We start from the raw sequence: 20,431 nt of genomic DNA, 5'->3' as shown, positions 1-20,431 counted from the left end.
ACTTAGAATTCCTGTTGCTTGTTGTTTGAATTTCAAATCCATAGTCATTGCTGTTCTGACATTTTTGTATACTAGTTTGCCCTGCGCAGAGTCTGCTTGTGCTTAGCCACTGCGTTTTTCTTATTCTCCACAGGCATCCAGTCAGTCAGATTCAGAACCAGAAAAGACTTCATTTTGTAACTTGCCTCTGCCCCCTCCTTCAGCATTTTCAGGAATGAGCTGTGTTGTTGCACAGTCTTCTTCCAGCAAAGTCCCAGAGGATGTGGAGAAAGAGGATGAGTTTGGTTACAGCTGGAGTAAGTTTATCCTTTGTTATATTTTTTTAAATGTTGAACCCTGGAAGAGCATTATAGCAGAAGGTGTGGGGTGCCCACTTTGAACTACTTTGTTTTCATTTTTTTTTTCATGGCTTGGGTGTTAAGTGTTGCTGTCAGTGTTTAGTTGTACTTGGTCAGGTGCACACAGTGAAATACTAGATTGATTTGCTCCTGACAAGCTCACTCTGATTTCTGTGTTCCTCAGTGATTCAGAGTCACTGTTATCTGAAAATGCCATTGCAATGGGAATATTGCTCTTTAATATAAAGTTTTCTTTTTTTTCTTCTCTTGAGAGAAGCTTAAATATTTTCTGCAGCTGAAGTAACTGGGAATACTATAATAAATCACCTAAGTCTTAGATGAAAAGAAACTGTGCTGTACACTTAAAATTTCTCAATCAGTTTGAGATTCTGTCATTAAATAGTTCATACTGGAGACTGACCTTGCCTCTCCAAGTGACTTGGGAAACTTTCTAATGTGAATCCAATCTCTGCTGCCCACACTCTTACATTTAGAAAAGATCATGCAGCGCTATGGAGATCTACCCGGGGAGCTGCACATGATTGAGCTGGAAAAAGGAAGGACAGGTCTGGGACTTAGTCTCGCTGGTAACAAAGACCGATCCAGGATGAGTGTCTTTATAGTGGGAATTGATCCAAATGGAGCAGCTGGCAGAGATGGCAGGTTACAAATTGCTGATGAGTTACTAGAGGTGAGTTTTTGCAGTTTATCCTGAAACACAGAAATACTGGTTTGCAACAGAAATAAAGAATAGATTCCTAGTGCAGTATATTATGTTCTTCAGTGAACTGTATGACCTTTCAATCCACAAGTTATCCAACCAGAAATCACTGTGTTACCAAATTTTCATTCTCGTATGTGTCAAATAGTTGCATCTGTTTTTTTTATCATACATATATATGTGTGTGTATATGCACCTATTTAAAATGGCTAAGAATGGGTGAAGATATCTGTGTTTGTATTGTTGATGGAAGGGGAACATACTATGGGTGATGGAAAACACTGAAACCCCTTTGTCTATCATCTGAGGTGTCTACAGACTATAGCTACATAACTATAATTAGTTATTCATCATTCACTAGCTGTGTAAAGCTATAATTATATAACTGTACCTAGTTATAGACTATAATTATGGCTCTAAAGAAGCCATTATTATGATAATACAAAATATAATTACACTGTGTAGCATATACCACACACATTTACCATATATATGTATACCTTGTACCTAGAAAGGGGGAGATCAGGAGCAGACCCACTTGGTATCATGGGCTCTGTATAACACATTTGGACTCTTCTCTCATGCTACCGTGAAGAGATCCAGCACCCTAATGCACATCTAACATTTCCTCTGTCTATACAAGTATGAGGTGCCTTTTTGTTTGTTTGTTTTTGCCTCAGTTCACTTACAATACTTGCAGATGTATTCTTTGCTGTAATTTTTCCCACTCTCTCCAGAGCAGTAGGTAGCATGTAACTCACACATAGATACTCCATGTAACTTCAAAACTGTATTTAGAAGTTTGCAAGGATGCACTGGGGAGATGGTACAGTGAGATATCACAAAGCATGAGGAAAACCCTGGAGAGCAACCTAATAGGCTGGCAGGTGCAGACTGGGAGAAAACCTGAAGAATTTGTAGCTGTATGGACGCAGCTGCACAGAGGCACTTGGCAAGTTACAGAATCCAGCATTACCTACTAGGAAACTACTTGAATCAGTTAAAATGGCCTTTTTTAAGAACTTTAATATGGTAGATGCTGAATATCCTCAGAACTCTCTGAAACACATAGCCAACTGTCAAGTAGTCCCTTGCTTACTGCCCATACTATAACTGTGCAAGGTGATGCTAAGACGTCTTGACCTGAGCGCTCTTCAAGGAGGAGGAGTCTGAACTTATCGTTATCGCATCAGTGGTAGTGGGCCATGTCCCACACCACCTGCTTTTCCTAATCATGCCCTTCACAAGCACAGGTGAACACTAGAAGAACTGCTGCATCTGGATTGTGACCTTTCCTGTGATTGAAAGGCCCAGGTATCCCTATAGCAAATCCCGATAGACATAACCTGCATGGGAGTTTAGGAGTTGCTCTTATGTCCAGCCTACTGGTCCTACAAACCTCCCTGTTAGCTGTTTCTATGCATCTGTTAGTAGTATCTCTGTATTGCACTTTTTTCTTTTAGGAGAAAGCTCTACTTTGCAAATTCTTTCCCCATTCTTAGAGTGGGTTTCTCCACTGCATCTTTGCTTTTGCAAGAAAAAATATAATTAATAAAATATAAGTAAATCATGGTGTGATTCTGCAAACTCACATTAATATTTCCAGTGTGAGTAAATTATGGCTTAATTCTACAAACATGAATATCTGCAATAATATGTGAATCCCATGAGCATAAAAGGGTTTCAGAAAGTCTGCTCTGTCAAGTAAAGACAATGATTGTAGCATTGAATCTTGAGATTGTAACTGAACCAGCTCTCAGATTCCTGTGTGTAGATGTGACTGTCTCAGAGTTGAGATACAATAATAGAAATCTGATTGCTGGATATAGGCAATTCGTTTATTATTGATAGAGTTTCCCATGACTCTGCTTTATCCCCATACCCATCACGAGGTGATCAATGACAAGTGGAAATAGATGATGTGCCAAGTCAACCCCCTATAGCCCAAAGGAGGACATTTTTAGCACTATGACAGCGTTTGTCTGAGAGGGAGTAACAGCAGGATGTAACATATTCCAGAGTTTTGATCCAATATTTAAAATCTGTTTTAGCAAGTGAATTGGAATAATGGTGTGTCTTTATGGCTTTTACATTAGTTTAAGGCAATTGAAATATTCTGAGACATAATTGTTATTTTCTTTAAATAGATAAATGGTCAAATACTCTTTGGAAGGACTCATCAGAATGCTTCATCAATAATCAAGTGTGCACCATCTAAAGTAAAAATAATCTTTATCAGGTAAGTTTTTTTAAGATTTTGCTAAAAATGTTTATTTTTAATATGTTGAAATTCTTGCACAGAGAGTATTTCTGCTTTATTTTTGGTTTTGGTCAGTCAACTGTGCCTAGCGTGCTTTTTAGCATGCTAAAAACTAGCTGTTAAATATGTTCCGTGTTATCCCCTTTGATGTTTTTGTTGTGACTGTCAGAAATAAGTCAGAGAAAAAAAAATAGACTCAAACTTTCTTGAAGAAATATGGTACTGCTTTATGACATTCTCTATTACATCTATTGTAGAAATAAAGATGCAGTAAATCAAATGGCTGTTTGCCCTGGGAAATCAGTAGAGTCTTCACCTTGTACTTCAGGGATGCTTCAAAACCAAGAGGTAAAGCACATTTTTATTTTTCTACTTTGAGGTAGCTTTTAACATTATTGTTACTAGTGCCTCATATATTAAGCTAAATGTGAAAACGAAAGAGAAAAGAGAAAAAAAAATTTTAGTTTAGCTGTTACAGATGCTGTTCCTAATCCTGTTTTACTTTATGCTCAAGTAAACTGAGCAGTAACTAGTACTCCCATGAAGAGGGTTATATCAGTTAAAGGGATCCATTAGACAATCAGACCCACTTTGGATGTTTGTTTCTGCACTACTTCAGTTCAATGCAAAACTATTCTAATTTTGAAAATAGTTGCTCACAGTTATGTTTTCTTTCTCTGTCAGACTGACCTCAGTGCTACGAATGCCAATACTTTTGCTGACTTCAGTTCATATAAAAATATTCAGCACATGGAGCTCCCTAAGGTACATTTTGAAAACTAAATTTATATCCACCACATCTGTGTCCATCAGCTTGTTGCTCTATAAAGGAGTCACTCCTAAGGCAGGTAGATTCTGTCCCTTTCAGTCAAAGTCAAAACAGAGATTTCTAGGGATCAGTTCTTCCAGCTTATGCATGCCCCATGCTGTCCTGCTGCAGGATTTCAGCTGAATCAGAAATTCTGACTACAAGAGAAAACTGGATGCTGTGTCGTGAGGCAGCGTGTACCACGCATATCTAGGGTTGGTTTCATGCTGTGACATACGCCCTCGTTTTTGGTTTAGCACCTGCTTGACACTGCCTTGGGTAAAATAATTACCTGGGTTGTTTCAGGTACATTAATTAGCAGATTATGAGAATGGAATCCCCCAAACTAACATGTATACGGAAACAGAAATCATGCATTTTGGAGAACATGGCCAGGTGTTCTGTAATTACAAACCTGCCAAAGGAGGCTAGGAAAATTGCTACTGCTGCTTGTTGGCATGGAGGAGACAGTTGTATCCGGTGGATGAAGTGCCTAAGCCTAAGCTTTAGGACTCTTCATTAGTTTGCAGCCTTGGCAGGCGTATACCCTTTCCTTGTTAACCTGGGCTAGATGTTATAGATCTACATGATTTATTACTAGGTGAATACTCTAGAGAAATTTTATTCTGCCACAACCATTTCCTAATTTTACAGAAAGATGATACATTTTTACATCCTCTATAGGAGCATACATTTTTCATCCTCTGTATTTTCCGCTTCTTTTGTAGTTTCAAGTAACATGTTTAAGCAATGTCATGAAACTCTATTCAGTCCACTGTTTCCAAATATTCTGTATGCCTTCCTCCTATTTATAAATTACCAACTGAAGCAACAGTTCATTACCAACAGTTAATGTAGGATCCTAAGTAATTAAATGGGTTTGAATTTAGAAGTATTTCAGATATATGTATACATAGACAATATGCTATTGAAGGTTGGAAAATTTTGCTATTTCAAAAAGAAAATATCTCGCAAGAATAAAGATAGAGGCAGTGTAAAAATGCATACTTCTGTTATGTCATCAAACCTCTCTGGTCTTCAGAGAATGTGTTCTCACATTTAGATAAATGCAAAAATGCAAGATCTGCTTATCTGCATTTTTCTTTCTCTCTCCTTTTTTTTTTTTTTTCCTCAGGATCAAGGAGGATTGGGAATTGCCATTAGTGAAGAAGACACAGTTAATGGAATAGTTATTAAGAGCTTGACAGATCATGGTGCAGCAGCAAAGGTGTGAGAACATTTAAAGACCATTTAAGGAAGGAAAAATAAGTTTTGGAATAGCATGCAGAGTTCACTTTTTGTCTTCTACTTTGTTTCTAGGATGGACGAATCAAAGTTGGGGATCAAATCCTGGCAGTGGATGATGAAATTGTTGTAGGCTATCCAGTAGAAAAGGTGATTCTGGACTATCAGGAATTCTTCAGAAACTAATCCTAAATGCTTGAAATGTTTGTGTCTGTAAACACGACTAAGGTTTCCATACCAGTACTCTGACTGCATTTTCAAAGATAGATAAAGAACTGAAGATGCATGGGCTTGTATGTATGAGAAAAAAATATTGGGGAATAAGATAGAGCCTGAATCAAAAGCTCAGCTGCTATTTTTGTATTCACTGTATGAATAGCCTTGCTCTGTGCTACAATATTTTTTTTTGTTTGAGTGTATGGGTGTCTGTCATTCAGATTTGATGTATCAAGAGACACTTAAATGTGGCATAAAGGCCATGAACTGTTGCTGAATCATGACCCTTTTTTATGGCATCTCCTTGGTACCAAAAGAGATAAATCTTTGATGTCAGAAGATCTTTTACCATTTGTTAAAAGCTGGTTAGGAGAGTATTCATCATGATCCCTAAGAGTGCTGCTCTCTCTGCAGTAAATGTCAAAGGAGTAGTGAGGTTGGTTGCAGGGAATTGGGAAGAGCTTAGAAGACAGAATGATTAACTGAAAAGCCTCATTTATGATAAAAAGAAAGAAATCTTGTTTTCTAATTCTGCTGATGTATTCAAGAAAAGGCATAGTTGGTTTCTTCCTGTGTAACAGCAATGCAATTTTTAAGTTTTTTTTCCTCTAAGACAAATATTGAGTTTCTTTCAGTTTTGTGAGTTTGTTTCAATTCTGTGTTACAGCCCAGCATCCTCTCTCCCTCCAGTAATTCAGATAATATTTTCAAGTTTTTCCACCTTTGTGTTTAATTAAGGTGCTTGAATGGCATAATATCATGTCATTTAAGTTGATAGATGTTTTGGCACTGATTACAGTGGGATCAGAATTGGGCTCCACCCCATCATTAGATTTTTCTACTAATTACTGTAAAAACAGAAAATATTTTGTGTAGAGAAGCTGTCCAAACACTTCTGCACTCTCATCTGGGGCAATGTGGCCTATTTTGATGGAAGCTACTGGATTAACATTAGCCAGATCTGTCCCTCAGCTATTAACTCTATTACTGTTTATCATTCTTGTTCATCTCCCAGAACTGTTGCAGGACTGTAATCCTAGCTCCACTTTCCAGAAAAGTTGTTCTGCCTGATCTTTGTTTTACAACTGATCACTCAAGTTACGCTCTTTACCATCTGTTCTCTTTACCATTCAGTTTATCAGTCTCCTGAAGACATCCAAACCCACAGTGAAGCTGACAATCAACTCAGCAGAGCTGGAAAGCCTACCTGCAGCCCCAGTCCCTGCCAGCTCTGCCCTAGCAGAGAGGAGGAATATCCAGCAGCCAGCAACTGCCCCTGCCTCGGGCTCACCAGAACCAGAGGCCGTCAGAAGTAAGCTCCCTCCATGTGTGTCCAGCTTCACGTGAGGGTTGTACGATAAAAATGAAAACACGTCTTATAATCACTTCCTTGCTTTTTACTCAGATGTCTTGTGCAAAATAGATCAATCCAAATAAAGTAATGAAACTCCACACAAAAATTTAACCTCTAGTGCTCACACTGACTAGCAGAAGTGGGAGGGTGAAGGAATATCCTCCTCCATTCCAAAATCAATGCAGTGAGTGCCCATGCCATCACTGCCTAGGATAAATTGGGAGTAATTTCCTTTACGGTGATGAAAAAAGTCATGTCATTCTTCCTAGAGCAAGAGTGGGGCTATCTTGTAATATGTAATACTGACCAGCTCCAGCTCTTCCTCTGAAGACTTGAAATGGTTATCATGGTTATTGATAAAGCACTAAGAAGCTATTCTTAAATGAATAATGAGCACATCACAGTTAGTAATGATTTACATGTATATCACCACAATTACTACTTACTAATAGTCTGTTATGAATTATTATTAATAACACTGATACACAATTACATTACTATAAGAAAGTCTCACAAATTTTATGAGAACTGCTAAGTTACAATTCTGTTATATTTCCTGTTTCCCTTAAGAGCTGTCTCTTCTTACCTCACCTTTTCTCATCAAGTCTCACTAATTTCTTTTTTCTCGTTGGTTCCATTTCTGTACCTAAACTTTGTGCTGCTAACACCAAAGCTAGCTGGTTTGGGCCAAATATAATATTACTGATGCAGCTAATTAGGTAAGGGCCACTTTGTATCTGAAGGTTCCCTTCCAACTGTTTGGTTGGTGATGGTTGTGTTTCATTTATGTTATACCTCTTTTGGACAGAATTGCCTTACTTTAGACTTGATTCCCCAAAGCATAAGCAGTTTCTCATTTTACGCAAAGGGACTTTGCTTACTGGAGCTGCAGAACTATCAGTAATCCACACTGATTTACCCTTGGATTATTTTCATCACCCTTCTGGTTTCCATCAGAGACTTTAGCTAGTTTTGAAGCTTACTGTTCCAGAAGGATCTATTGTTCACACTACATCTGAAGTATTTCTTTAGCACAGTATAAATGTGTATTTATACTACAGAATACACATTTCTATATATATTGTAGAATGCCAAATTTCTCAATTTCTTTTAACCAGAACTGTTGTTTTAAATGCCCAAAATGAGTTTAGTTGCTTGATTTTACATTTTGGAAGAGCCTCATCTGGGTGTTCCTTTTAAAATCAATTAGGACATCAGTGGTAAACATGATCTTAGAATTCCAGGTGTTTCGATTGCTGAGCTGTTGTTTTAGTAATCACATAATTTCAAAGCCTTTTAGAATTGCTAGCCTGCCCTTCCCTCCCCTCCCTCTTTTTTCTTTCTTTTTTTTTTTTTTTGTCTTTTAAATATATAGAACTGCCCCGAGAAACAAGCCAAAGATCCATTTGTGGCATATCAGATATTCTGTTTTAAAGTGACTTTTCTGATGTCAAGCCCTCATACCGTAACAAGAATGTTTAATTCCTGTTTTAGACACAAGCAGATCTTCAACTCCAGCCACATTAGCTTCTGACCCAGCTACGTGTCCCATTATCCCTGGATGTGAAACAACCATTGATATCTCCAAAGGACGAACTGGTCTTGGTCTGAGCATTGTTGGAGGAGCAGACACTTTGCTGGTTAGTTGGAAAAAAATCTGTGTCCCTCAAGTGAAATGGCATAATGTTGTTAAAATATCTGATGGAAAAGATTTTGTCTTTCTTTGGTCCTGTGACATTTATAGAAAGATACAAAGAAAACATGAAAATGTCAAACAAACAAACCGAAAAAATTAATTGAAAGTTAGAAGTGACCTTCTTAAATATTTTGATATATTGTTATCAGTCATTTGACTGTTTGGTTTGCCACTTTTTGGTTAATTTTAGTGCATTTATAATAAAGCAGGGGCATGCTATACTTGCAGAGCACAAAGTAGATATTCTTGCATCACACAGTGTGTTTTTGTTATTTATCGACAGGGAGCAATCATTATCCATGAAGTATATGAAGAAGGAGCAGCATCTAAAGATGGGAGATTATGGGCTGGAGATCAGATATTAGAGGTGCAGTTTCTTCTTTTGGCCACTATGTATTGTCAATAACTAATTATACATCTTCCATTTGTGTGTTGGAAAGCCTTGCATAGTTTCTCAATGTATGATTGCCTTGTAGGTGAATGGGATTGACCTCAGGAATGCGACACATGATGAAGCGATAAATGTCCTCAGACAGACACCACAAAAAGTTCGTCTAACTGTATATAGAGATGAGGCCCAGTACAAGGAGGAAGATATGTATGATGTACTCAATATAGAGCTGCAGAAGAAGCCTGGTAAAGGCCTTGGACTCAGTATAGTTGGGAAGAGGTATGAATGTGCATGTAGGGTGTGTGTGGGACTTGGTGGGCATGCTGGTACTGTCCATTGTGGTGCAGTGCTAGTATCTATTGGGCTTTGAGGCAATACGTCTGTCTCAGCATCATTTATTCGCTCAAGATAGTTGACCTTTTCCGCAGGAGCTATCCAAACAGTGTGCAACAAAAATGAGAGGCCATCATGTTCTCAGTTGCAAGCAGGAGCTTGAAGAACTCAAAGAATGAAAACAGTCTTTGCTAGAATGCAGAAATGCAGAATATCTTTTTTTTTTTTTTTTTTTTCCAGAAATGATACAGGGGTTTTTGTGTCAGACATCGTCAAAGGAGGGATAGCAGATACTGATGGGAGATTGGTGCAAGGAGATCAGATATTGACAGTGAATGGAGAAGATGTTCGAAATGCTAACCAGGAGGCTGTTGCAGCTTTGCTAAAGGTATCAATGAAACTGAAAGTAGATGAAAGTATTAAGTTGGGATCCAGAGTTTCTGAAAACTTAAGTTTAATTTATTGTGTTCCTGCGGTTATTGAGATGACAGTAGGAATGAGCTTTGTTTCTAAATTTAGGGTTATTGCTTCTGAACTGAAGGTTAAAGCATTCAGATTTTAATATATTTCCTGATGAAACTGGGAATAGTGATGGCATTAGAGGGCTATAGAAGACTTTTACCTAGATCACTCTAAAATCTAGCTCTGTAGATCTCTAACAAGCTTTTAACTGGATGTTTCATATCTTCAGAAAGATGTTTAGAATTGACTTAAATGATGAAGAACTCTCCAGATTTCTTGTCCCACCCAGCAAGTGATATTTCACAGTGATTAATGTACATGTAATTTCTTTCATGTATGTCTCGTTACCCTGCATCCATTAAATTCTGTAATGCCTTTTCCAGTGAACTAGTAATTTAATGTCAGAAATCACTTTTCCACAAAGATAACTGAAGTAACCTCAGATCTGCAGCGGTCCTTTCTGTTCACAAGGAATTTTGAGTTTCTGATCTCCTCACCTTATTTGCAAGGTGAACTTCTGAATGAAGTCAGAAATACAGAATTTCCTGTGGTCTGGCAGGAAGTCCAACTGGTCAGACAGTTTGTCTGTTTTCCATCCAGGGCTTTGAGACATTCCTGCTGCATGTTAAGATTCTATCAAGTCAGCATTTTCTGATGGAAAATTGTACTACTGGAAGAATATTAACAGACACTCATATAGCTGACTCTTGGATGCATAGAGGTCAGGTTTCTTTGAACTCACATTAAAAGGTAGATTTTTCCAGGTCTTGAACAGTTCCTGTAGGATTTTGTTTTTTTGGAACACTTTTCCTGTATTTTTAGCACATGTCCATCAGTGAGAAGGTCAGAACTGGATGTGTATTCGGATAGTGAATTCATTAACATACTCTACTGGGGCAATAGTACTTTTCCATTTTTGTCTGATACTTTAATTATACAACTAAGGACATGTTTCTTCATATGCTGTGCTTTTAGATCTTTTCTTAATTAAGTTCAATTTTATTTGGAAAACTTCTCTCATTGTTATCATTTTGTGAGGGTTTTGGAGTATCTAAATGAATGCTTTTAGCTACCATTTATCATTCATCTCTTAAAGTTTTTAATAAATCATCTTGCTCGGTGCTTGTAATTAATTGTCCTAGTTGTGAGGAAAAAAAACCCGGCCTTTAATACTTTAATATATTGTTGTTAAAGGTTCTATTTAGTTCATAATATAGTATAAATGGAGTAAAGTATCTCTCACATGTAGACAGTCACCTTTTTTAATTCAGGAATCTGTTCTGTTTTCACCCGCATGATCTTAGGAGAGTTTTGTCTTGAATTGCTTGAAATATATTGTGTTAGAAATCTGAAATGAATGTTGTTGGAAAGTTACCCAGAGTCTTTTGAACATCCAAATGTATTTTAGTTATAATCAGTCCACCTGAGTGTGATTTCAGGCTTAAAACACTTCCTGTTCTTGAATTTTTTTTCATTTTTAAACATCATACAATGTGAAAAGCTGATGATTCTTTTCCCTCATTTGACTTGGTGATTTATCAAATGCGAGATTTGGGGAAGAGAAAGGAAGTCCTAATAAAACTGAATGTGAACTGGTTTATTCACAAGTTAGGCTGGAAAGTATTACCTCCTGGTTTCACATATAATAAATTTTTAATTTCATTTGTGGGTTTGCATTTTATGTGAGAATGTGGTAATTGTAGGTACATACACTGCTTCATGAACTTTCCATTTTGGACAAGAAAGGTCCATATGGTCTGATATAAAGCAGTGCATAGTAGTAGGAAAGACTGCTTTTGTGAGAGCCTTGATCATGTCAATCACAGAATATAGAAGAAGTCAACATTACTTATAAAGAACAATATGTAATAAATCTCTGATTTGTGTCACCCCTAAGAGAACAATAACTATTTATGCTAGTTATATGGTATAAAAAGTTTGTTTGAATGGTTGTATCCTATCGTCAATTTTGATACACTAGTCTGTTTCTTACTGTGAATTCTCTGGCAAAAACATCAAGTCCTTGGTATAATACAGCTAAAGCATGATATATAAATACAGACTGTAATATTAATTTGTTTGGCTGCATGGGTAAGGGAGTCCATATTAATAACTTCCCAGTGGAAGGAAAAAAGAAAGCTAAATTGTAATAATATATTGAAATTTCTGCATTTGAATACCCTGCAGATAGATATTGTTGTTTTCACTCTTCTGACTACTTGAATTATTTCTGAAGTCCAGATTTTTAAATGTTGTTTGTGATAATTTTATATCTGTCTGCTTCCAAAATCAACCTGATTTCTTGGTTTCTAAATACCGTGATTCTATGGTGAATTTTCTTCTGAGATACGCGTCCATGCATCACGCATCCATGTAGATCTTTACAGTTATACCTATTATTAGAACCTCCAAAGAGTAATGGAAGGATCTCTCAGTGTGCCACCTTACCTAACTTCCTGTTGGGAATCAGGTGTAAGAAGGACTATTAAGTCACATACGAATTTTTGGAAAACCTCCTACTCAGAATATGGTAGTTTCAACAGCAGGAACAAGATGGCTAACTACTAGTTTAAATAACATGTTCCTGCTGCATAAACAGAAGTAATGATTGATAATTGGAGATTTTGTACTGTTTTAAGTGATTGCCTTGAAAATGCTCCACTTCTATTCATTTTCAAAAAATAATATCTTGAAAATATATTACACTTTAGATATCAATACTTCTCCAATTTATTTGAAGAGTTAACAGAATGAGGTTCCTACATAATTTTCATGACTGCACTCATATTGCTTAATGCAAAATATTTCCTCCTCTTTATTGACTATTTTGCCATACCTAGCTGGTAGGGCATCCTGCCATGAATTCAGGGCTTATTGCAGATATGTTAGACTGTATTTTTTCCCTTTATTTTTTTTCCATCATTTAATAAGTGACTTAAGTATTGAAATATGTTTTAATGGGATTCTTGAAGTTAGAAGAGACACATTATAAATTATTGGTTCTTTAGTGTTCATTAGGTACAGTAAGACTAGAGGTCGGAAGAATAAAAGCTGGTCCATTCCATTCTGAGAGGAGAACATCCCAGAGCAGCCAGGTTTGTAACTGTAAAACTGTTTAGTTTGGAAGAAATTTAATGTGGTTAAATAATGAAAGAAAAATAAAAAGAACTGATTTTATGATGACAGTGATTTTCCACATACTAGATCCAAGGTGAATAAATGTAGGAGCTTTTATGTACTTCACAGCTTTCTGGTAACCATTTTATATGTTCGTTTTCACATGTTGTATCTGTTAAAGACATGATCCAGCCAAAAATTTTTTCCAGAAGCGACTTTGCTGCATTGCCTAATATGCTTTTAGGGCTGCATCCTGGGAAGCAGAGAGAGCTCTGGTTCTCATGGATATCAGCAGAACTTGGAGTGGGCTTTAAGCGTTTTTGTTACTCTGCTGTGCCTCTGCTTGTGCCTCTGCTGTAAGGGAAAATTGTTTCTGGAAACGCAGTGAACTTCTCCCCTCCTTTCGTATTCTTACCATTCTTTTGGTCACAAAAAGCAGCAAACTCGCACCCGTTTATCAGGCTTCTGCAGTAAGCTTGAAGTATGTTGGTCTTAATTGTTATTAGACAGTTGGATTGTAATTAGACAATTTTTATTATAAACTTCCGCCAATTTCTGCATGCAACCGTGTCCTTGATGCCATAGCAGCTCACATTGTAGATCTCATATAAAGCAAGTTTGAGGGTTGCTGGTAGGAGCTGTATTTCTGAAGAACTCACTGCTCACCTTAGAATAGTTCTAGTTTTAAACTGTGCATGCGGATCATAGAGGAGTGAAGATAGTCTTAATTAACCTTTTCGTTCTGAAGTTTTAAGTAAGTTAAACACGCTAAGACTGAGTAAGGGCTGAAACACTGGCTTCTTTTCAAAAAGGGTAATGCCCAGCAAGATGAAAGCAGGTAGGCTATGTGAAGTCTTAATCTACTTTGTTGAGTTAGAAGAAGCTCACAGCGATGAATGTTTTGAAGAGTCCATGCCACCATCAGTGAATCTGGCACAGCATGAGCCACTTTGTTTCTTTACATCAATGCATGAGTGCAGCAAAAGTCTTTCTGGGATCTGTGCACATGTAGCTCAATGGAAATCTAGTAGTTCCAGCTGATGGAGTGCCTGGGTGAATGCAGGAGTACACATAAGAACACATAAATGTTTTATTTGTCTGCATCTACCTTGCTAATTGTGGCTGAGGTTTGTGCCAGAAAGTCCTTATGAAGAGATAGCAAGTGCAAAATTAGGATCACAACCTGACCATCAGCAGCAGAACTTAAAGCCACGTGCAGGGATTTAGCCATCCAGCCTCTGCTGCTCTAATAACATGTTTTAAACAAAGAGCTATATCAAATGCCCTGAAAATGTGTGGAAATTTAGTGTATCATCTTTAGTTGGGAACAGAAGTAGTAGTAAAGTAACTGAATATGGGAGATTATACTTTTACTTTCTAGCAAATCGGGAGCGTGAGGCTGCTGTCTAATCCCAGTGTAACACTGTATTTAGGTCAGTGAAGGAAGTGGCAGTCTCTCATCATTCAGTTTCCCAGTTTCTGGTTCCAGCGCACCCGAGGTCTTTGAAAGTGGTCTGAGGAAGAATACCAGTAAGGCTCTTCTGCTTCTTTCCCTATTTATTAACTGTGAATTGTGAGCTGAGACCCTTTGTTTTGTCTGAAACATTGTCATTGTGCATGGTGGGCCTGAAAGTAATTAAAATGTTAGGGGGATAGTTATTGTACAGTATGTATTATTTACCTCTAAATAGCCTTGTAGAAAAGAAACTAGCAGGTTCTCATACCAGCAGTTTAGATGGTGAGAATATAAATTGAACAAGAATTTTATAGTTAATCTATGTCATGCATGAAGATCGGTGGCCAGTTGTTGGTACAGTATAGTTATTAAGATAGATAACGACATTGTAATAGATGTGGGATAGTTTTCTTGTGCCTAGATTTAAAACAAAGTTACTACCAGCCCAAGTATTGCTTGCAATAGTTTTTCTATTTTATTTGAGCATTCTTGGCAGTCTTTTTCAAGTTATTTCAATTGAGAGGATGAATGAATGACCTTTGTTATCCTTCCTAGAAGTATTTCAGTTCTGTTATTGTAATGACAGCTACTTACAAAATCTGTTTAAAACATATATAAATTTCTGTAATAAACTAGCAAAAAGTTAGACTCGTGATAGTGGTTTGGATGACTTTAGTGGAAAAGCATCTCTAAAATACTAGTTTAACTTATCTTTTTGGAATTTATTTTACAGCAACTTCTGAAATACAAGGATTAAGAACAGTTGAAATAAAAAAGGTAAGCCAAAATATAAAATGATATGTATCATGAACATATTCAGTACGAATGGTCAATAGCTATGTTTACATAAAAGTAGAAATCTCACCTTTTTTGACTTTTTCAAGTCAAAAGTGTGTGACTTCCAATGTCTGTGTTCTTGTGTAAAACACATATGACTGGTTTTGAAAGTGAAGGGAAAGAGGTCTGGGTCATTTGTTTTACTGTTATAAGATTCTGTTGAAACCAAAATCAGTTTTAGTGAAGCCTGGGAACTCTTATTAAAATTGTAAGCCCATTGTTTAAATTTTATATTTTTCTGATTGCATACCCTTTAGGTACATATGCAAGAGCTGGGCTTTCTCTGCACTGCTGATACAAAAAAAATGTTGTATTAGGGGAGGATTTTATTCTCAGCAGATTTTAAACAGTGAAATTCAAATTGCTTACTCATTTTCAGGATTAGAAGATCTAAGTCAGTGACTGTTTCTGATTGTCCAAAATATATTAATTTGTTTGACTTTATATGTCAGCCAATTTCTCAGATTACGTAGCTTGTATTTAGATAGTCTCTTCTCAAAGTAGAATTTACAAATGCCTCTTTATGATGGTGACTTTTGTTCATAGCTTAGTGAGGTAATGTACTGTAGTGAAATAATGGCTGTTTTTTGTTCTTCGACAGTGAGACACTAGGGGGAGCATAAAGATTAGTTCTAATTTTCAGGTGGTTCTTAGCAGGAGATTGTTATTAAAGATCATATAATCCCATCTGTCCAGTTGTTGTTGCCTATATCCTCCATACTTTAGAGATATGGATCTGACTTCTGTAAGTATCCAATATTGTAAGCCAGCCAGGTGTGCTTGCAAATTTTCACCTGTAGCTGATAGGAAAAAAGGTGCATATATTGTGCTCTTTGTGCTTTCCCAATAGGAGGCAAAATCCATAATTTAAAATGTAGTTTGAGAAAATAGCATTCTGATTTTCTTAAGATAAGGAATTTGAAATTTTTCCGAGTTGAGCCTACAAATTCTGCTCATACCATTTTCTTTCCAGAAAGATCTAATTATTTTTCATGACTTTAACAGGGCCCTGCAGATTCATTAGGAGTAAGCATTGCTGGAGGGGTAGGAAGTCCTCTTGGAGATGTTCCTATTTTTATAGCCATGATGCATCCAAACGGACTTGCAGCTCAGACTCAGAAACTCAGAGTAAGTTAATTGTTAAACACTTGGTTAAGATTGCATTGGAAAGGCACAAAATTGCCAAAATACGGTATAGCTGTGAGTGCTTCTGCATATAAGAACAATCGTTGCTGTTTAGATTGACAGTACAGTAACTCAGTTTGTGACATACTATAGGGTAATTTGTAAAAGGTATTAGCATGAGAAAGAAGTACTAAACCAGTCTTGTATCACAGAGCAAGTAGAGAACTTGGTGTGGGGAGCTTGATTCAGAACAAGGTTCTGTAAATCAGCTATGATGCTTAGTGTGGTGGTCGCTCCTGCAACCACACTTCTTCAGTCTGTTTTATATCCCATGTTTTCCATGCATGACTGTTTTAGGACAGAATTAAAAAATGGAAAGTGAATTGCTGCTTTCTTTAATATCGCAGATACATGTATACTATATTTAGCCTATCCCAGTATTTGATTTACCTTTTCACTGTTGAATTTTGGGAAGATGGAAGGATTATTTCAAAATGAGTTTGAACATATAATCTCTGATGTGAATCTACTACATCAGCCTGTATATCTTGTACTCTGCGGTGCTCAAATATTAGGATTGATTCTTTAAGGAATCATTATTTTCTTACACGGCAAAGAATAAGGTGCATTGGAGTGGATGTCACACTGGACTTGTGACATGAAGTTTCCTGCCTCTGTATTAGCTCATCTTCTGGTTCACTTTGGGCCTTACAGAGAAAATATACTGTATACGGATGATAATTTCTTTTATATCCTGCATTGCTGAAAGTAAACCTCAAAAACTAGTTAAATCCAGATGTTGAGATCTGGTGTTGTTGGAAAAAAAAGAAAAGTTATAGTTAAGTCTATGTAACTGAACTTTTTAATGATAACCAGATATCCTACCTTTTCTTTTGTGCTTTTTCAGGTTGGAGACAGGATTGTTAGCATCTGTGGAACATCTACCGAGGGCATGACTCACTCCCAAGCTGTTAGTCTCTTGAAGAGTGCTTCAGGCACTGTCGAGCTGCAGGTAAAAATTCTGTGATGTTTGGAATATTCTTTGTGAAAAGAATATTGCAAGGAAAGTGGAAGAGGCAGTGGGATCCCAATGCCCAACTTCTTTTCCTTGGAATTTTGGCAAATTGCCTTTTCTATGTAAGAAATGTGGCAAGCTATGATAACTAATTTTCTGAAAGCCATTTTGTTACCTGACACAATGAGTTGTTTAAGGGTCAGCATTATCATTTTACTGGCATACAAACTCTGTTCTTAGGTTGTAGCTGGAGGAGATGTGAGTGTCATAACTGGTCAGCAGCAGGATCCACCTACACCCAATCTGTCATTTACAGGGCTAACTTCAACCAGCATTTTTCAGGATGATTTAGGGTGAGTCATTATATAATATACAACTCTTGTTGCCTCTTATTTTAAGTGGGATATCTTCTAAAATGCTTGCAAATTCTAAAAAATATGAATGAATTGTTTAACGTAGTCATGGCTAACATGCTTGGTATATATGGTACCTACAGGCCACATACCCACTTTTGCATATTTTCCTGATAAAATTCACTGTGCTGCCTTTTTTTCCCCTTCTGTAGAATTACAGTGTGATTTGATTTCTTCACTGTGAATACAGCCTCTCCTTGTGCTGTTCGTAACTGAGATTAGGTGATTCACCCAAAACGTTTCGTCTCAGACTTTAATATTAAAGTCCTGTCCAGAGTGTTACATGTGTTGCCATGCTGTGCTTCCTAGCATCAGACCATCAAAAACCTGTAGCTCCGAACTAATATGTTCCATAATACTGCAAGGTAGAGCTCTAGCTGTTGCTGAGCAAATTTTGTCTCAAACTCTGTGATAAATTGCAGCGTTTTTTCTTCAGGGAACAGGGAAAAAGAGAATGGGGTTCTTTAGTTGCTTTAGAAAGCAGAATTTTAAGAAGTTCTTACAGACAGCATACATATATGGAAATATACTATGCCTATATATACAATCATATTTCGGAGGAGAGGAGCACTTAAAGCCTGCAAAATGACTACCTTGGCAATTTTCAGGGTTTTTTTTTAGCAAGTGTTACAGGATTTTTAAAGTAATTGTTTATTATGAGTTGGATCTTTTGTCCTTTGGGGTTTGGGATACCGGTGGTAAGCACTGTAGGCAAGCAGTAAGCACTGCTAAAGGAACATGCCAGCACTAACTGTGCTTTGAGCTGCATGGAAAAGACATGAAAGGAATGTGTGAAATAGCTAGCCAATGGAGGGTTTTAAACAGAATTGTTGTTTTACGTGACTTAAAATGTCCATAACAATGTGATTAAGACATTTATAGTCACAGTGGAGAGCAAAATGCATTGCTTAGCTTGAAAGGAAAGATGTTTTGTATTGAATATTTTACATACTAAAACTTAAAATAAGAGAATGTAGAAATACCGTTTATTCTTTTTTTCAGACCTCCTCAGTACAAGACTATTACACTGGATCGAGGACCAGATGGCCTAGGCTTTAGTATTGTGGGGGGATATGGCAGTCCCCATGGAGATTTGCCTATTTATGTGAAGACAGTATTTGCAAAGGTAAATGACAGAGTATAAATTTGTTCAATCAAGACATTTTTTAGTTAATCTTCAGCAGCGTGGCCTAAGCATGGCCCGAGTCTGAAGCCAGAGCACTGTTAACAGTTTCTAATTGCTTTCTGCTGCTGATGCACGTACTGCTCAAAATGTGTTTTCACCATTTGAAGGTTGTAGTTGGAGAAAGACTCACAATGTCTACATTGTGTGTGACAGAGTCTGTTTCAACTATCAAAAACCGGGTCTATGCACATGATTTGGAAATTAGGCACCCACCTTGTCCTGGGGATATATGGTCTTTGAGAAGTGGATGGGACCGTTTTATTTATTTTGACTGAGGATCTGAAATATAGATCAATACAAAATAAGAAAACTTGGTCCTGACTTTTGGGGAAGTTCGGGTCTTGCCTTGGATTCAACAGCTTGGGCTGCCTAGGAAAAAGTCCTGAGCCAGCTCTAGACTTTCATGTAAGTCAAAGTAACAGGTCTGGATTTGATTACCAAATTTCTAATACCCATTGCTGAAAACTTTTTCAGGGCTTGAAAAATCTTACTTTTGTCATTCCTGATCTTAAAAGTTTTATGCTAGTTAGAACAGGAGAGTTGAGGACTGTAAAAGCCCTATAGGTAGAACGTCTAGATGAGATTCCATTTAGAGAAGGCAGGGCATACTGCAGAGCTCATAGACTGCTCTGCTGTTGACTGTTGAGAATAACACAGGACCACAGAGAACAGCAAGGTTTAAGGGCACTGAATCTGTCTTATATGACAATAAGATGCATGAGTCTGCAATTTTGTGTTGTATCATTGCAGGGTGCAGCGGCAGAAGACGGACGCCTGAAGAGGGGGGATCAAATAATTGCTGTGAATGGGCAGAGTTTAGAAGGGGTGACCCATGAGGAAGCAGTTGCTATTTTAAAAAGGACAAAAGGAACAGTCACTCTGACTGTTTTGTCGTGAATCAGCTGCCCAGGGTAGTAGGGTCAACAAGATCTTACTATTTACATTCCACATAGCAAAGAGAATGGAAATGTTTATATAGTCTTTTTGTTCTTCCAGCTTCACATGACCATGTTACTTCATCGAAGAAAAATAACATTTAATCGTATTTTTGTATGTAGTAGAAGTATTTGTCTTACTGTCAAAGCACTGGGATGAGATTATGTCACATGTATGGTAAAGATGGGGATATTTTTTTCTAGTAGTATTATGATGATGACTTATGACCCAGCAAACAAACGAACAAAAAAAATGTATTTTTTTTTTGGTTTAATAACCATACAGACAGACTGAAATGTTTTTCTTGGAGGCTTTGAATATTTGAAATATATAGTGAAAATGTTGGATGAAATAAAGTAATCAAGTCAACAAGGAAATGGCAAGAGCAAGAACAAAAGAAAGTGTAAGGTTATTGGAGAAAGAAAGTATTGACAAAATATGTAAGTTTTGGAGGAGAGGGAAAGGAGGTAATGTGGAGGCAGATGATTCAATAATTTAGGTGATTTGCATTATTTCACAATG

At 37.1% G+C, this 20,431-nt stretch overlaps 1 protein-coding gene across 6 annotated transcripts in view; it reads left to right on the top strand.

Moving 5' to 3' along the window:
- MPDZ (multiple PDZ domain crumbs cell polarity complex component) overlaps nucleotides 1–20,131 on the top strand; it is an 83,484-nt gene extending 63,353 nt beyond the window's left edge. For all 6 annotated transcript variants that reach the window (XM_088533144.1, XM_088533141.1, XM_088533145.1 and 3 more), the window contains 20 exons: nucleotides 134–296; nucleotides 833–1,029; nucleotides 3,207–3,298; nucleotides 3,577–3,667; nucleotides 4,004–4,084; nucleotides 5,263–5,355; nucleotides 5,448–5,522; nucleotides 6,723–6,900; nucleotides 8,437–8,582; nucleotides 8,922–9,005; nucleotides 9,115–9,308; nucleotides 9,603–9,750; nucleotides 12,833–12,919; nucleotides 14,375–14,471; nucleotides 15,131–15,174; nucleotides 16,240–16,362; nucleotides 17,267–17,371; nucleotides 17,615–17,727; nucleotides 18,790–18,913; nucleotides 19,724–20,131. In XM_088533144.1, the coding sequence (XP_088389270.1) occupies nucleotides 134–296; nucleotides 833–1,029; nucleotides 3,207–3,298; nucleotides 3,577–3,667; nucleotides 4,004–4,084; nucleotides 5,263–5,355; nucleotides 5,448–5,522; nucleotides 6,723–6,900; nucleotides 8,437–8,582; nucleotides 8,922–9,005; nucleotides 9,115–9,308; nucleotides 9,603–9,750; nucleotides 12,833–12,919; nucleotides 14,375–14,471; nucleotides 15,131–15,174; nucleotides 16,240–16,362; nucleotides 17,267–17,371; nucleotides 17,615–17,727; nucleotides 18,790–18,913; nucleotides 19,724–19,870 (2,382 nt within the window). In that variant the 3' untranslated portion in view covers nucleotides 19,871–20,131. The remainder of the gene's footprint in view (nucleotides 1–133; nucleotides 297–832; nucleotides 1,030–3,206; nucleotides 3,299–3,576; nucleotides 3,668–4,003; nucleotides 4,085–5,262; nucleotides 5,356–5,447; nucleotides 5,523–6,722; nucleotides 6,901–8,436; nucleotides 8,583–8,921; nucleotides 9,006–9,114; nucleotides 9,309–9,602; nucleotides 9,751–12,832; nucleotides 12,920–14,374; nucleotides 14,472–15,130; nucleotides 15,175–16,239; nucleotides 16,363–17,266; nucleotides 17,372–17,614; nucleotides 17,728–18,789; nucleotides 18,914–19,723) is intronic.
- The last annotated feature ends 300 nt before the right edge of the window (nucleotides 20,132–20,431 follow it).

The sequence above is a fragment of the Tinamus guttatus genome, unplaced genomic scaffold (genome assembly GCF_059628265.1).
Source record: "Tinamus guttatus ecotype Peru unplaced genomic scaffold, ASM5962826v1 Tinamus_guttatus_pri_ptg000483l, whole genome shotgun sequence".
Taxonomy (NCBI): domain Eukaryota; kingdom Metazoa; phylum Chordata; class Aves; order Tinamiformes; family Tinamidae; genus Tinamus; species Tinamus guttatus.
Note: the sequence above shows the minus strand (reverse complement) of the source record. Positions and strands in the feature narration are given on the sequence as shown.